At 64.6% G+C, this 11,521-nt stretch overlaps 1 protein-coding gene across 8 annotated transcripts in view; it reads left to right on the plus strand.

Annotated features, from left to right (window-relative positions):
* Nucleotides 1–11,287, plus strand: part of KIF26A (kinesin family member 26A) — a 44,538-nt gene extending 33,251 nt beyond the window's left edge. For 4 of the 8 annotated variants that reach the window (XM_077941898.1, XM_077941892.1, XM_077941895.1 and 1 more), the window contains 10 exons: nt 2,117–2,329; nt 2,956–3,049; nt 3,357–3,619; nt 3,709–3,892; nt 4,085–4,247; nt 4,526–4,688; nt 5,369–8,285; nt 8,957–9,162; nt 9,610–9,784; nt 10,031–11,287. In XM_077941898.1, coding sequence (XP_077798024.1) covers nt 2,117–2,329; nt 2,956–3,049; nt 3,357–3,619; nt 3,709–3,892; nt 4,085–4,247; nt 4,526–4,688; nt 5,369–8,285; nt 8,957–9,162; nt 9,610–9,784; nt 10,031–10,212 — 4,560 coding nt within the window. In that variant the 3' untranslated portion in view covers nt 10,213–11,287. Of the gene's footprint in view, nt 1–2,116; nt 2,330–2,955; nt 3,050–3,356; nt 3,620–3,708; nt 3,893–4,084; nt 4,248–4,525; nt 4,689–5,368; nt 8,286–8,956; nt 9,174–9,609; nt 9,785–10,030 lie in introns of all 8 variants that reach the window. The other 4 variants (XR_013396601.1, XR_013396600.1, XM_077941893.1 and 1 more) reach the window with 2 other exon arrangements.
* Nucleotides 11,288–11,521: the final 234 nt, after the last annotated feature.

The following is an 11,521-nucleotide window of genomic DNA, read 5'->3' on the forward strand; positions in this document are numbered from 1 at the left end:
CGTTTAATATTGTCACAGAAAAGAAGTTAGATTACGTTCAATTTCTGACATTAATGTGCTACTTAAGATAATTCATCACATTGTGGTATTAAAAAGACATCCCTGTCTGGGTGGGTGCTGAGCAGCGCCCCTCCCCCTCGCTGCCTGGGCTACCTCTCCAGAGCTGGAAGCCCTTTTTTAATGCAAAATGTGTTTTTTCCCTACCAGGCAGCTATTCAGTAGGGCTTTGTAATATCTGAACATTTAGGGGAGAGACTTGCTGTGCCTTCTCCTGCAAAGACCCTGTCATTTCCCCGAAGTAATGACAGGGTTCGCTCTCGGCAGACAATGGCCTGGGCTGGGACCAGGGCAGTGTGGGGCAGGCTAGATGGCCGGTGCCCGCACTGTGGGCTGCTCCATCCCCTCCCTGGGGAGGCCCGCACCCTCCCCTCCCTCCTGGTTGTGAGCCGGTTCTGGGATTAATGCCGCTGGCGGAAAGGGCGGCCGGCAGGTGTTGAGAGCCGAACCGTGGGCCTCTCCACGTCACTCCTTCCCGCTAGGAATTCTCTCAAATTTGCAGAACCCATTTGGCTCCTGAAGTGGTGAGGAGTTCATGCTGGAAAAAAAATTGCCAAAAATTACCGGGAAGTGCACGTTTTCGTCTGTTTTGCGGCGGCGTCTGGAAATGAAATAGTTTTGTTCACGTTGTCAGGGGAATCAAAGAATCGATTCTCGCCTAATGGAGCCCAGGTTCTGAGTAGTACAATAGAAAAGTGTTTCTTCACGCTGCTCCCGGGAGAGCGGGCACTCCCGACTCCAGCAGCTTGCATATCAATGTGCCCCGTGCCCAGGGGGAGTAGATGGCGCCTGGTGCGAACTACCCACGGTAAACCAATTTTGCCGGCGTTATGTATGTGTCACTTACAATTAAATCCGTGAAAAATATTGGCTCTGAAATGCGTCTCGGGTAATTTGATTTACGCTGTAGTGGAGAAATCAGAGAGATCAGTGCAGAGTGGACTGTGGTGTCCTCCAGCAGGAAATGGGGCCTGTCTCCAGCCCTGCGTTGGAGCCCTGGTTCAGGGTGGCCCTTGTGTGCGCAGCCTCTGCTGGGTCGGAGCCGCTGCCTCCTGGCATCGAGACACCAGATCCACCTGTGTGGGGCGTCCCTCCTGTGCGTGGGTTTCGGAGTGTTTGCAGTGATTGCTCTGGGCTCTGGTATCCTGGGTCCTGCCCCTCCCCGGCATCTGTCCCCTCTCAGGGTGCTGGGGTTGGTGTCAGGATCTTCCGGTGCCCGTGTGGGGCCCAGTTTGGGATCTGTGTGTGTGTGCTTTGGACACACCATTGCTTCTGCCCAGCACCAGGGCTGCCTGGTTCCCTGCCAGCTCGGGAGGTCAGGCTGGAAGCCCAGCCCCACCCTCAGTCTGCCCCCCGGGCCTCAGTCTCCCCAAGCCTGCAGTGGGGCCGGTGAGACTGAGGCGTCAGAATTTACATCTTCCCTTGGATGGGATCCTTCTTGTCTTGCCCCTCCCCGTTTGCATGCGAATGGGCTTCCCCCTGCTTTCTGCTGACCCTAGTCCGGCAGGCCACAGGGTGCCAGGGTTCGGTTCCCTCAGCTGGCCCAGGTCAGAGGCAGCCATGCCCCTGGATGGCTCCCCTGGCAGCATCAGCCCTCTGCGGCTCTCACTCCTCTGTGGGGCAGTTCATTCCCTTATCTTCCAAGTGCTCCACCTCAGCCTGGGGAGAGCCTGCAGGGGCTGGGCCGGGGGGCTGTGCTCCTCCCTCCTGCCCTTTCCTGGACTGAGCTGCTCTGCAGGACCTGAGCATCCGTCTGTCTTTTCATGGAGGCGCCTGGAGCCTGCCACCCCCTCATTCTCTGTGCCGCACGTTCAGTGCTGACAGGCTGTGCACAGGCCTTGCCTCTCCCTGGCCCTCTCTCACCTTCTCTCTGCTCTGCTGACCTCACATGGGATCTGCTCTCGCCTGGAGCAGGGGCGCGGTGTCCACATTCCTGCGGTGGGGGTGCCAGTGTGAGACCTGGCCCGCTGTCCCCTCCTGAGCTGGGCCCCTCCTGCCCTGTAATTAGTGGCCAGCTGGGCGGAGGCAGCTTCTCAGGTGCCGCCCACCTCTGCCCCAGGTGAAGGTTATGCTTCGGATCTGGCCCGCACAGGGGGCCCAGCGCTCGGCCGAGGCCATGTCCTTCCTGAAGGTGGACCCTCGGAAGAAGCAGGTGATCCTCTATGATCCCACCGCCGGTCCCCCAGGCAGCGCAGGCCCCCGGCGAGCCGCCACTGCTGCAGTTCCCAAGATGTTTGCCTTCGATGCCGTCTTCCCCCAGGACTCCGAGCAGGTACGGGCAGGCGGACTGGGCGTCCTCCTGGGGGTCCGGAGCCGGGCTGCTGGCTCAGCACACGGGTTAGATCTGCGCCTGCTTTTCCATGCCGGGTGCAGAGGAAGAGTGAGCAAGGGGGGCCCGCTGCCTGCGGTGCCTGCCGGCTTACCTCCCTCATCCACCTGGCCAGCGTCCTTGGGTGTCTCCACCTGCCCCTGCTGAGGCTCTGGGCCAAGTGCACAGGGAAAGGCCTGGTTTTCCGGAGCCCGCCCTCCGGGGAAGTTTTCTGAGCAGCTGTTGAGCTCTGGGCCCTGGGGGCGCCCGGTGCTCCCTGCTCATGCTGAGCGGTGGACCGTGTGGCCGCGTGTGCATCTCTCCACGCGTGGTGGTCTGCCCTCGGCAGCCGGACTTCTGTGCTTTGCGGGTGTGTGTCTGCACGTGTCTGGCCAGTCCCTCCTGCGTGTGTCCTGGGTCCTGTTCTTGTGTGTTCTGTGCTTTCCGTGTGCACATGGGACCTGTCCTTGGTCCCAGGTGTGCAGCCCAATCTCCTTGTGGGCTGACGCCTCAGGCCCACAGATGTGGCAGAAGGAAGGGGCCACAGCCCCTGGGCCCTGGCACCTGCCTGATTCTCTGTGCCCCCCCAGGCCGAAGTCTGCTCGGGGACCGTGGCCGACGTGCTCCAGTCGGTGGTCAGCGGGGCTGATGGCTGCATTTTTTCCTTTGGCCACATGAGCCTGGGTAAGTGCCCTTGCCCCACCCTGGATGGGTCCTGCTGGCCACCCCCTCCCATCCTCATTATGGTGGTTGTTGGCAGCTTCTGGTGGGAAAGGAGGCTGGTTCTACACATGGGCAGTGGTGGGCATATGGGGTGAGGGGCTTGTGGAGAGGAAGCTGAACCCCTGCAGAACTAAAAGGCAGAGGGCTTAGGATGGATCCAAAGAGGCCCCTAAGATCTCAGTGCCCCTGGTTGACCCCAGGGACCCCAGGAGCCATAAAGGCTCCTTGCATGGTGTGTGGTGGGGCCTGACGCCTGCGTGGCCCCCAGGCAAGTCGTACACCATGATCGGGAAGGACAGCTCGCCGCAGAGCCTGGGCATCGTGCCCTGCGCCATCTCCTGGCTCTTCAGGCTCATCGAGGAGCGTAGGGAGAGGATGGGCACCCGCTTCTCCGTCCGGGTCTCAGCTGTGGAGGTGTGCGGGCGTGACCAGAGCCTGCGGGACCTGCTGGCCGAGGTGGCCCCTGGCAGCCTCCAGGACGCCCAGTCTCCGGGAGTGTACCTGCGGGAGGACCCCGTGTGTGGGGCACAGGTGCGCCTGCCTACTGTCCCACCCTGGGGGAGGGGGCTGTGCTCGGCCCTGAGCTGCTAAAGACACTGCAGGCTCCGCCTTTCCTGCAGCTCCAGAACCAGAGCGAGCTGCGGGCGCCCACGGCCGAGAAGGCGGCCTTCTACCTGGATGCGGCCCTGGCGGCCCGCAGCACCAGCCGAGCGGGCTGCAGTGAGGACGCCCGACGCAGCTCCCACATGTTGTTCACACTGCACGTCTACCAGTACCGAATGGAGAAGTGCGGCCGGGGAGGAAGTAGGTGCCACGCCCGCACTCCCAGACCCCTGTGGGACGTGTGTCAGCGGAGACCCAGGCACAGGGGCCCGTCATCCAGTGGCCCCTGGGGATGTCCCTAGGGTTGTCCCCTGCTTGGGCCTGGGGTGGGGCTGTGGAGCAGGGTCTGGGGGCCCCTGGCTACACCATCATTTGCTTGTCTTGCGGTTCCAGTGTCCGGAGGCCGCAGCCGCCTGCACCTCATCGACCTGGGCAGCTGTGAGGCGGCATCTGGCAGGGCCGGGGAGGCTGCTGGGGGTCCCCTGTGTCTGTCCCTGTCGGCCCTGGGCAGCGTCATCTTGGCCCTGGTCAATGGAGCCAAGCATGTGCCGTACCGGTGAGTGTGGGGCCTGGGCAGGTGCCGACCAGGGTGGCCCCTTGGTGACCTGGTAAATCCGTGTCTGGTGTGCCCGGTGCTGCTGTGGTCCCCAGCTCCTCAGGGCTTTGCTCCTCCACCACCTGACAGGCCTTGCTGCCCGTGGGCTGCCTGGGGCACCACGCTGTGCTGGTGCCAGAGCTGGGTGGGAATGAGACTCATCCCAGGGCTGCCCTTGGCCAGCCTTTCCCTAAGTTCCCTTCCCAAACCCTTGGCATCTGAACCGCCTCGACCCCCAGGGACCACAGGCTCACCATGCTGCTGCGTGAGTCCCTGGCCACCGCCGGCTGCCGCACCACCATGATTGCCCACGTGTCGGACGCACCGGCGCAGCACGCGGAGACACTCAGCACCGTGCAGCTCGCCGCCCGCATCCACCGCTTGCGCAGGAAGAAGGCCAAGGTGCTCCCCACCTCCTGCCCACCTCATCCCGGGGCCCTCCCAGCTCCTGTGTCCACTGCAGGCCTCTGCTGGCCTGGTTGGGGCGAGGGCGGGCAGCAGGTAGCCTGGAGCCTGGGTACATGTCCTGTGTGTTCTGGTGTTATGAGACCGTGCCCATGTGGCCCTCCCTGGGGGGTGAGGAGCCCAGCCTGAGATCTCTGGATGCCTTGGGGCTTGCTGTATGCAGCTTGTGGTGGCCTCACTCCAGCCTGCTGCCCCTGCACAGGCCCTGGGGTGCTCAGGAGAGCCGCACCAACTCCACAGGAACTTCTTAGGGACCCATCTCTGGGGCTAGAGGGTGGAGTTAGGGGCACTCTGGGGTTACACGGCCCTTGGTGTGAGTCCGGGCCACTGGCCTGGGCATGCATGCTTGTCTTTTGAGCTTCCCGTTCCCTCCCGGTGTGGGGTAACACCGTTTTCTTTGTAAAGTTGCTAAGAATGGTCACTTAGGTTCTTCCCCTGAGACTCAGTACCGCTCCCAGTGTTTGGCGGGACATGGTCGGTGGTGGCTGCTGTGGTTTTCATCTCAGTGACCACAGCATTGGCCCTGTGCTCTGGGGAGGGTCGGGGAAGCGGGGTTGGGATGGGATGAGTGGGTGTAGGGGAGCCTGGGCTCACCAGCTCCACTTTTCTTTCCCCAGTACGCCTCCAGCTCCTCTGGCGGGGAGAGCTCCTGCGAGGAAGGCCGGGCCCGTCGGCCCCCGCACCTGCGGCCCTTCCACCCACGCACTGTGGCGCTGGACCCCGACCGCATGCCCCCCTGCCTGCCCGGCGACCCCGATTACTCCTCCAGCAGCGAGCAGTCCTGTGACACAGTCATCTACGTGGGGCCTGGTGGAGCAGCGCTGTCAGACCGGGAGCTCACTGACAATGAAGGTCCGCCTGACTTCGTGCCCATCATCCCTGCCCTGAGCCGCCACCGGCCCTCCAAGGGCCCCCGAGACGCAGACCACTTCCGCTGCAGCACCTTCGCGGAGCTGCAGGAGCGGCTGGAATGCATGGACGGCAGTGAGGGTCCCTCAGGAGGTCCAGGTGGCACCGATGGAGCTCAGGCCAGCCCTGCCCGTGGGGGCCGGAAGCCCTCGCCACCGGAGGCTGCGTCCCCCAGGAAGGCCGTGGGCACCCCGATGGCTGCCAGCACCCCTCGAGGCAGCTCTGGCCCAGACACCCCCCAGAGTGCCCCTGAGCCCTGCAAGGCCACTGTCTGGGGTGACCAGAGAGAGGATGGCAGCGCTTGGCCCCAGCTGGTGGTCCCAGAAAAGGCCGCAGTGGTTGGAGGCAGGAGGCCATTGCCCAGCCCGGCTCCCCCACCCCCTCAGTTGCTGGAAGCCTGCAGAGCCCCAGAGGAGCCTGGGGGAGAGGGCACTGATGGAGTGGCACGGACCCCTCCCGTGGGCATGAGTGGGCAGGTGGCTGGGTCCCCGATGATTCCTGGGGCCACCTGCCCCCGCCTGGCTGCTGGCAGTCGCTGTCCGGAGCGGGGCCTGCTCACCACCACGGTGACCCTGCAGCGGCCTGTGGAGCTCAACGGCGAGGACGAGCTGGTGTTCACGGTGGTGGAGGAGCTGTCCCTGGGAGGGCTTGCTGGAGCTGGGCGGCCCACCAGCCTGGCTAGCTTCGACAGCGACTGCTCCCTGCGGGCCTTGGCCTCGGGATCCCGGCCGGTCAGCATCATTAGCAGCATCAACGATGAGTTCGACGCCTATACCTCTCAGGCCCCTGAGGGGGGACCCCTGGAGGGGGCGGCCTGGGCCGGCAGCAGTCACGGCTCCTCCATCAGCTCCTGGCTCAGCGAGGTCAGCATCTGTACTGCCGACAGCCGTGGCCCCACGCCGCAGCCCCCCTTCAGCCCCGACTCGCTGGCAGGGCTTGACCCTGGGGGCCCCCCTGCACTGGATGGTTCCTTGGGGGATGGCAGCTCTGGGTTCCTGGAGCCAGACAGACCTGACAGTCCCGGGCCAACCTGGGGTCCGTGCCCTGGGGAAGTGGCTGCAGTGGCCCCATCCCGACCCAGCAGGGAGCCCCAGGCCGGGCCCTCGCAGGGGGCATCCGCAGCACAGACCATCCACTCCAGCCTCCCCCGGAAACCGAGGACTGCCTCTGCCACCACCCGTGTGGGCTGCACTCGCCCGGGCCAGAGCCCACCTGGCCGTGGAGGCCTCTTTGAGGACCCGTGGCTGCTCCGGACAGGGGAGTGTGATGTCCAGGCAGCTTTTGCCGGCAGGGCCCCCAGCCCCACACTTGGCTCCCCCCGGCTGCCTGAGGCCCAGGCGATGCTAGCCTGTGCCCAGAGAGTGGTGGACGGGTGTGAGGTGGCAGCCAGGGCGGCCCGCAGGCCAGAGGCTGTGGCTCGGATCCCACCGCTGCGCAGGGGTGCCACCACGCTGGGTGTGACAGTGCCAGCTGCATCCTGGGGGGATGCTCCGGCAGAGGTGGTGGCCTGCTCGGGCAGCCTGAAGGCCTCCCCCACCAGCAAGAAGAGTCTGGCTCCCAAGGGGGGCTTCCTCCCGAGGCCCAGTGGGGCGGCCCCCCCGGCCCCACCCATGAGAAAGTCCAGCCTGGAGCACAGGAGCAGCCCGGCCTTGGCGCCTCCCCATGCTGTGAACCTGCCGCGTGCCGGGGCTGCTGCCGTCCTTCGAGGGGAGGAGGAGCCCAGGCCCGGCAGCCGGGCTGACCACTCTGTCCCCAGGGCCACGTCCAGCCTGAAGGCCCGGGCCAGCAAGGTAGAAGCGGCACATCGTCTTGCCGGCCACGCATCTCTGGAGCGGTACGAAGGCCTGGCGCACAGCAGCAGCAAGGGCCGGGAAGCCCCTGGGCGGCCTCCCCGAGCCGTACCCAAGCTGGGTGTGCCACCGTCCAGCCCCACACACAGTCCAGCTCCTGCCTGTAGGAGCGGCGCAGCCAAGGCTGTGGGGGCCCCCAAGCCCCCTGCAGGTGGAGGCAAGGGCCGTAGCCTAGTGGCTGGCGGGTCGCGGGCTCTGGGGCCTTCGGGGAAGCTGTCGGCGGGTTCTGTGCCGGGCCGGAGCCCTGGCGGCCCTGTGGCCGGTCCCAGAGCAGCCCCACGGGCCGGGCCCAGTGTCGGGGCCAAGGCCGGCCGGGGTACCATCATGGGCACCAAGCAGGCGCTCCGGGCTGCTCACAGCCGCGTCCATGAGCTGTCGGCCAGTGGAGCCCCGGGCCGAGGTGGCTCCTCTTGGGGCTCAGCGGACTCGGACAGCGGCCACGACAGCGGTGTGAATGTTGGGGAGGAGCGGCCACCCCCAGGCCCAGCCTTGCCCTCACCCTACAGCAAGGTGACCGCCCCGCGGCGGCCCCAGCGCTACAGCAGCGGCCATGGCAGTGACAACAGCAGCGTGCTGAGTGGAGAGCTGCCGCCCGCCATGGGCCGCACCGCCCTTTTCCACCACAGTGGTGGCAGTAGCGGCTATGAGAGTCTGCGGCGTGACAGCGAGGCCACTGGCAGCGCCTCCTCTGCCCCTGACTCCATGAGCGAGAGTGGGGCTGCCTCCCCAGGTGCCCGCACCCGCAGCCTCAAGTCCCCCAAGAAGAGGGCCACAGGTAGGTGCGGACGTGCACAGCCCTCTACAGTTGACGGGCTTTCTGTGTGTAGCTGTGCACAGCCCTCCACAGTTTACAGAGCTTTCTGTGTGTAGATGTGCATGGCCCTCTACAGTTTACAGGGCCAGGAGATGCTGGACAGACGGGCACAGCCTTTGGTCCCAGACGCACACAGCCCTGGACAGTTTACAGACTCGCCTGGGGCTTCCTGTGTATGGACGTGCACAGCCCTCTGCAGTTTATAAACACCCTGTGCTTGCCCTTCTGTGGCCCAACCCTGCCCCAGGGGTCAATCCTAGTCTGTGTCAGGGCGAGCACAAGGGCAGCCCTGCACGGGTCGCCAGGCTGGGGCACTGGACTTGGTTTGGGTCCCGGGCCTGGTGCCTTGCTGGCGAGTGTCCAGCTGCCTGGGAGGGCCCCACCAGGGCTGCCCCAAGGGACAGAACTGCTCAGATCATGGCAGGGAAAGTGGGGGCACTCTCGAGAGCTGTGGGCCTGGCTTGGGGTCGGCTCCCTCCCTGCCCTGGGCAGAGCACCAGGCTGAGGATTCCTGGAATGGACCCCTAAGGTCTCCCGGTCAGGACTTGGGCTGGCTCCTCAGCGTCCCCTCAGGGGCTGTGCCTGGACTGGGCCCCGCCTCTGCTCACCCTGTGCCCGGCTCTCTGTTCCAGGTCTGCAGCGGCGGCGCCTCATTCCCGCCCCACTGCCCGACTCTTCTGCCCTGGGCCGCAAGCCCAGCCTCCCCGGGCAGTGGGTGGACCTGCCCCCGCCCCTGGCCGGCTCCCTGAAGGAGCCGTTTGAGATCAAGGTGTACGAGATTGACGACGTGGAGCGCCTTCAGCGGCCCCGCCCCACCCCGAGGGAGGCCCCCACCCAGGTAGGGCTGGGGTCTGTGAGCCCTGGTGGGGAGGCCTGGTCACAGATGGCAGAGTGAGCCATCTGATGGGCTCATCAGGCCTCTGGGGCTGTGGCCGCGCAGCTCCTGACCTCACTTTCTGTCCACAGCCCTCCCAGGACACGAAGGTAAGAGTGGCTCTGCCCAGCCCACGCCTGTGGCAGCTCCGACACTTTCCTTGGGCAGTGGGTGGGTGGCTGGGGGGTCCTGAGGACACTGCTGCTGTCTGCTGGAATTCTCCCCAGTCGTGGGGAGGGTGGTCCTAGAGTGGTGCCAGGACCCAGACAGGCATGGGTGGGCTGCCCCAGGTCCGCCCCCTGCCCGCCCTTGGGGCCCCACTGTGTGCCTGCCAAGGTCTGGCAGGTGAAGGGAGGTGGGGGCCATGGCAGGGCTGCTGGGGGTCTCTGGGGAGAGGGTCCCATGCCTGAGCCCCCCACCCGGCCTGCCTCCCAGGGTCTGGCGTGTGTCAGTACAAGGCTGCGGTTGGTAGAGCGCAGGCAGCAGCGGCTACGGGAGGTGCAGGCCAAGCACGAGCACTTGTGTGAGGAGCTGGCCGAGACCCAGGGCCGGCTGATGCTGGAGCCTGGCCGCTGGCTGGAGCAGTGTGAGTCCCGCCTGCCCACGGACCCAGCCTGGCCCACCATGTGCCCTGACGCCTGCCCTCCCCTCCCCTCCCCTCCCCGAGCCCCGTTGCTCTCCTGTACCTGCTCTCCCATACCTCGTGGTGGGAAGGCTGGAAGGCAGGGTCGGCCGGGCCAAGATGCCTTTCCTGGGGACTCTGGGGGGCCAGGTGGCTGCCCCCAGCCTCGGGCCTGACACAGGTGCCCCTCCCCTCTCCTCCCCTTCCCAGTTGAGGTGGACCCGGAGCTGGAGCCTGAGTCGGCCGAGTACCTGGTGGCCCTGGAGCGAGCCACGGCAGCCCTGGAGCAGTGCGTGAACCTGTGCAAGGCGCACGTCATGATGGTCACCTGCTTCGACATCAGCGTTGCAGCCAGTGCTGCCGTCCCGGGGACGCAGGAGGTGGACGTCTGAGGCTGGGCACCAGACAGGATGGGGTGTGCAGGGGGCTGGAGGACGGGACGTGGGATGGAGCGAGGATGTGGTGGGGGCTGTAGGAGGAGGATGCAGAGGGGTTTATGTGCAGGACGGGAGTCTCGGAGAGGAGACGGAGGGCGGGCCGGCCACGCGGTGGACAGAGCGAGGGTGCCAGAGTGACCAGAAGACCGTCACCACCCAACAGCAACGCAAGTGCCTTTGACCTTGATTTGGACTTTTCTCCCTTTTGCATTTGGTGCTACAGACTTGAGACACCAGCAGAAGTTGTGTTCAGCCCGGCCCCGCTGCGCCTGTCTGGCCTGGGGCTGGCGCCGTTGTGTTTGCATCCGTCTTGCCTTCTTTGCAACCAAGCAGTTTTTGTGGAGCGGGACTTACCTGCGTGCCCCAGGGGTCTTTCAGGATTCAGGATGACTTTTCTTTTACAATGGTTTCCTCTCGGCAGAGCCCGGGTTGTGGGGTTCTCAACGCAGATCCATCCCGGGGTCTCTTGGGCAGGGACGGCTGACCTCGAGTCCCCTCCCTTCCCGAGAACCTGCTCTGTCCTGAGGGCGGCTAACAAGGGCTGAGCCCCAGGCACAGGTTGCCTCTTCCACGGCAGGAATTTTTACCAAAACCACAAGCAAAAAACAAAACAGACCACCACGACAACAACAGAGATAGGGGGATAGGGTTTTGTAAAGGTTCTGTTAGGTTCATATTTTTATATCATTTTGCTCATAAATGCGGAATTTGCCGTGGGAATTTGAAGACAAATGATCTATGTTTTTATGGTTTTCTAGGGAAGGTGTCCTGGGGGCCAGGCTCTCTCCAGCTGTGGGAGGCCTGCTCCCTGTGGGGGGCACCCTGAGCAGGGTGGGGGGCCTTGGGAGGCACTTCTTGCCGAGTGCAGACGAGGGATGATCCTGCCAGTGTTTGCGACGTCCCCGCACGACAGGCTCATACTTTCTGAGGATCGTGCATAGTATAGGGCGTCTGAACCTTTGTACAAATGTGTAGATGACATCTTGCTACAGCTTTTATTTGTGAATTAAAGATGCATCGGTGGTTCCCACGGCTGCTGAGTTCGTTGGGTGTCGGCAGACCCCTCATGCCCTGGTGTGCTGCCCTCTGAGGGTTCCCGGGTGAGGGGCAGTAAGTGTGGGAAGGATGCATCCATGGGGACCAGGGCTTTGGGTGCTGTGCCAGGGCCTGCGTTGCAGACCCTGTGGGGCCCACGATGCCATGAGGGCCCTTCAGAGAAGGTGGAACACGACAGAGCTGGGATTCAAGCCTGTGCTTCCTCTCT

Source organism: Macaca mulatta, chromosome 7 (genome assembly GCF_049350105.2).
Source record: "Macaca mulatta isolate MMU2019108-1 chromosome 7, T2T-MMU8v2.0, whole genome shotgun sequence".
NCBI lineage: Eukaryota > Metazoa > Chordata > Mammalia > Primates > Cercopithecidae > Macaca > Macaca mulatta.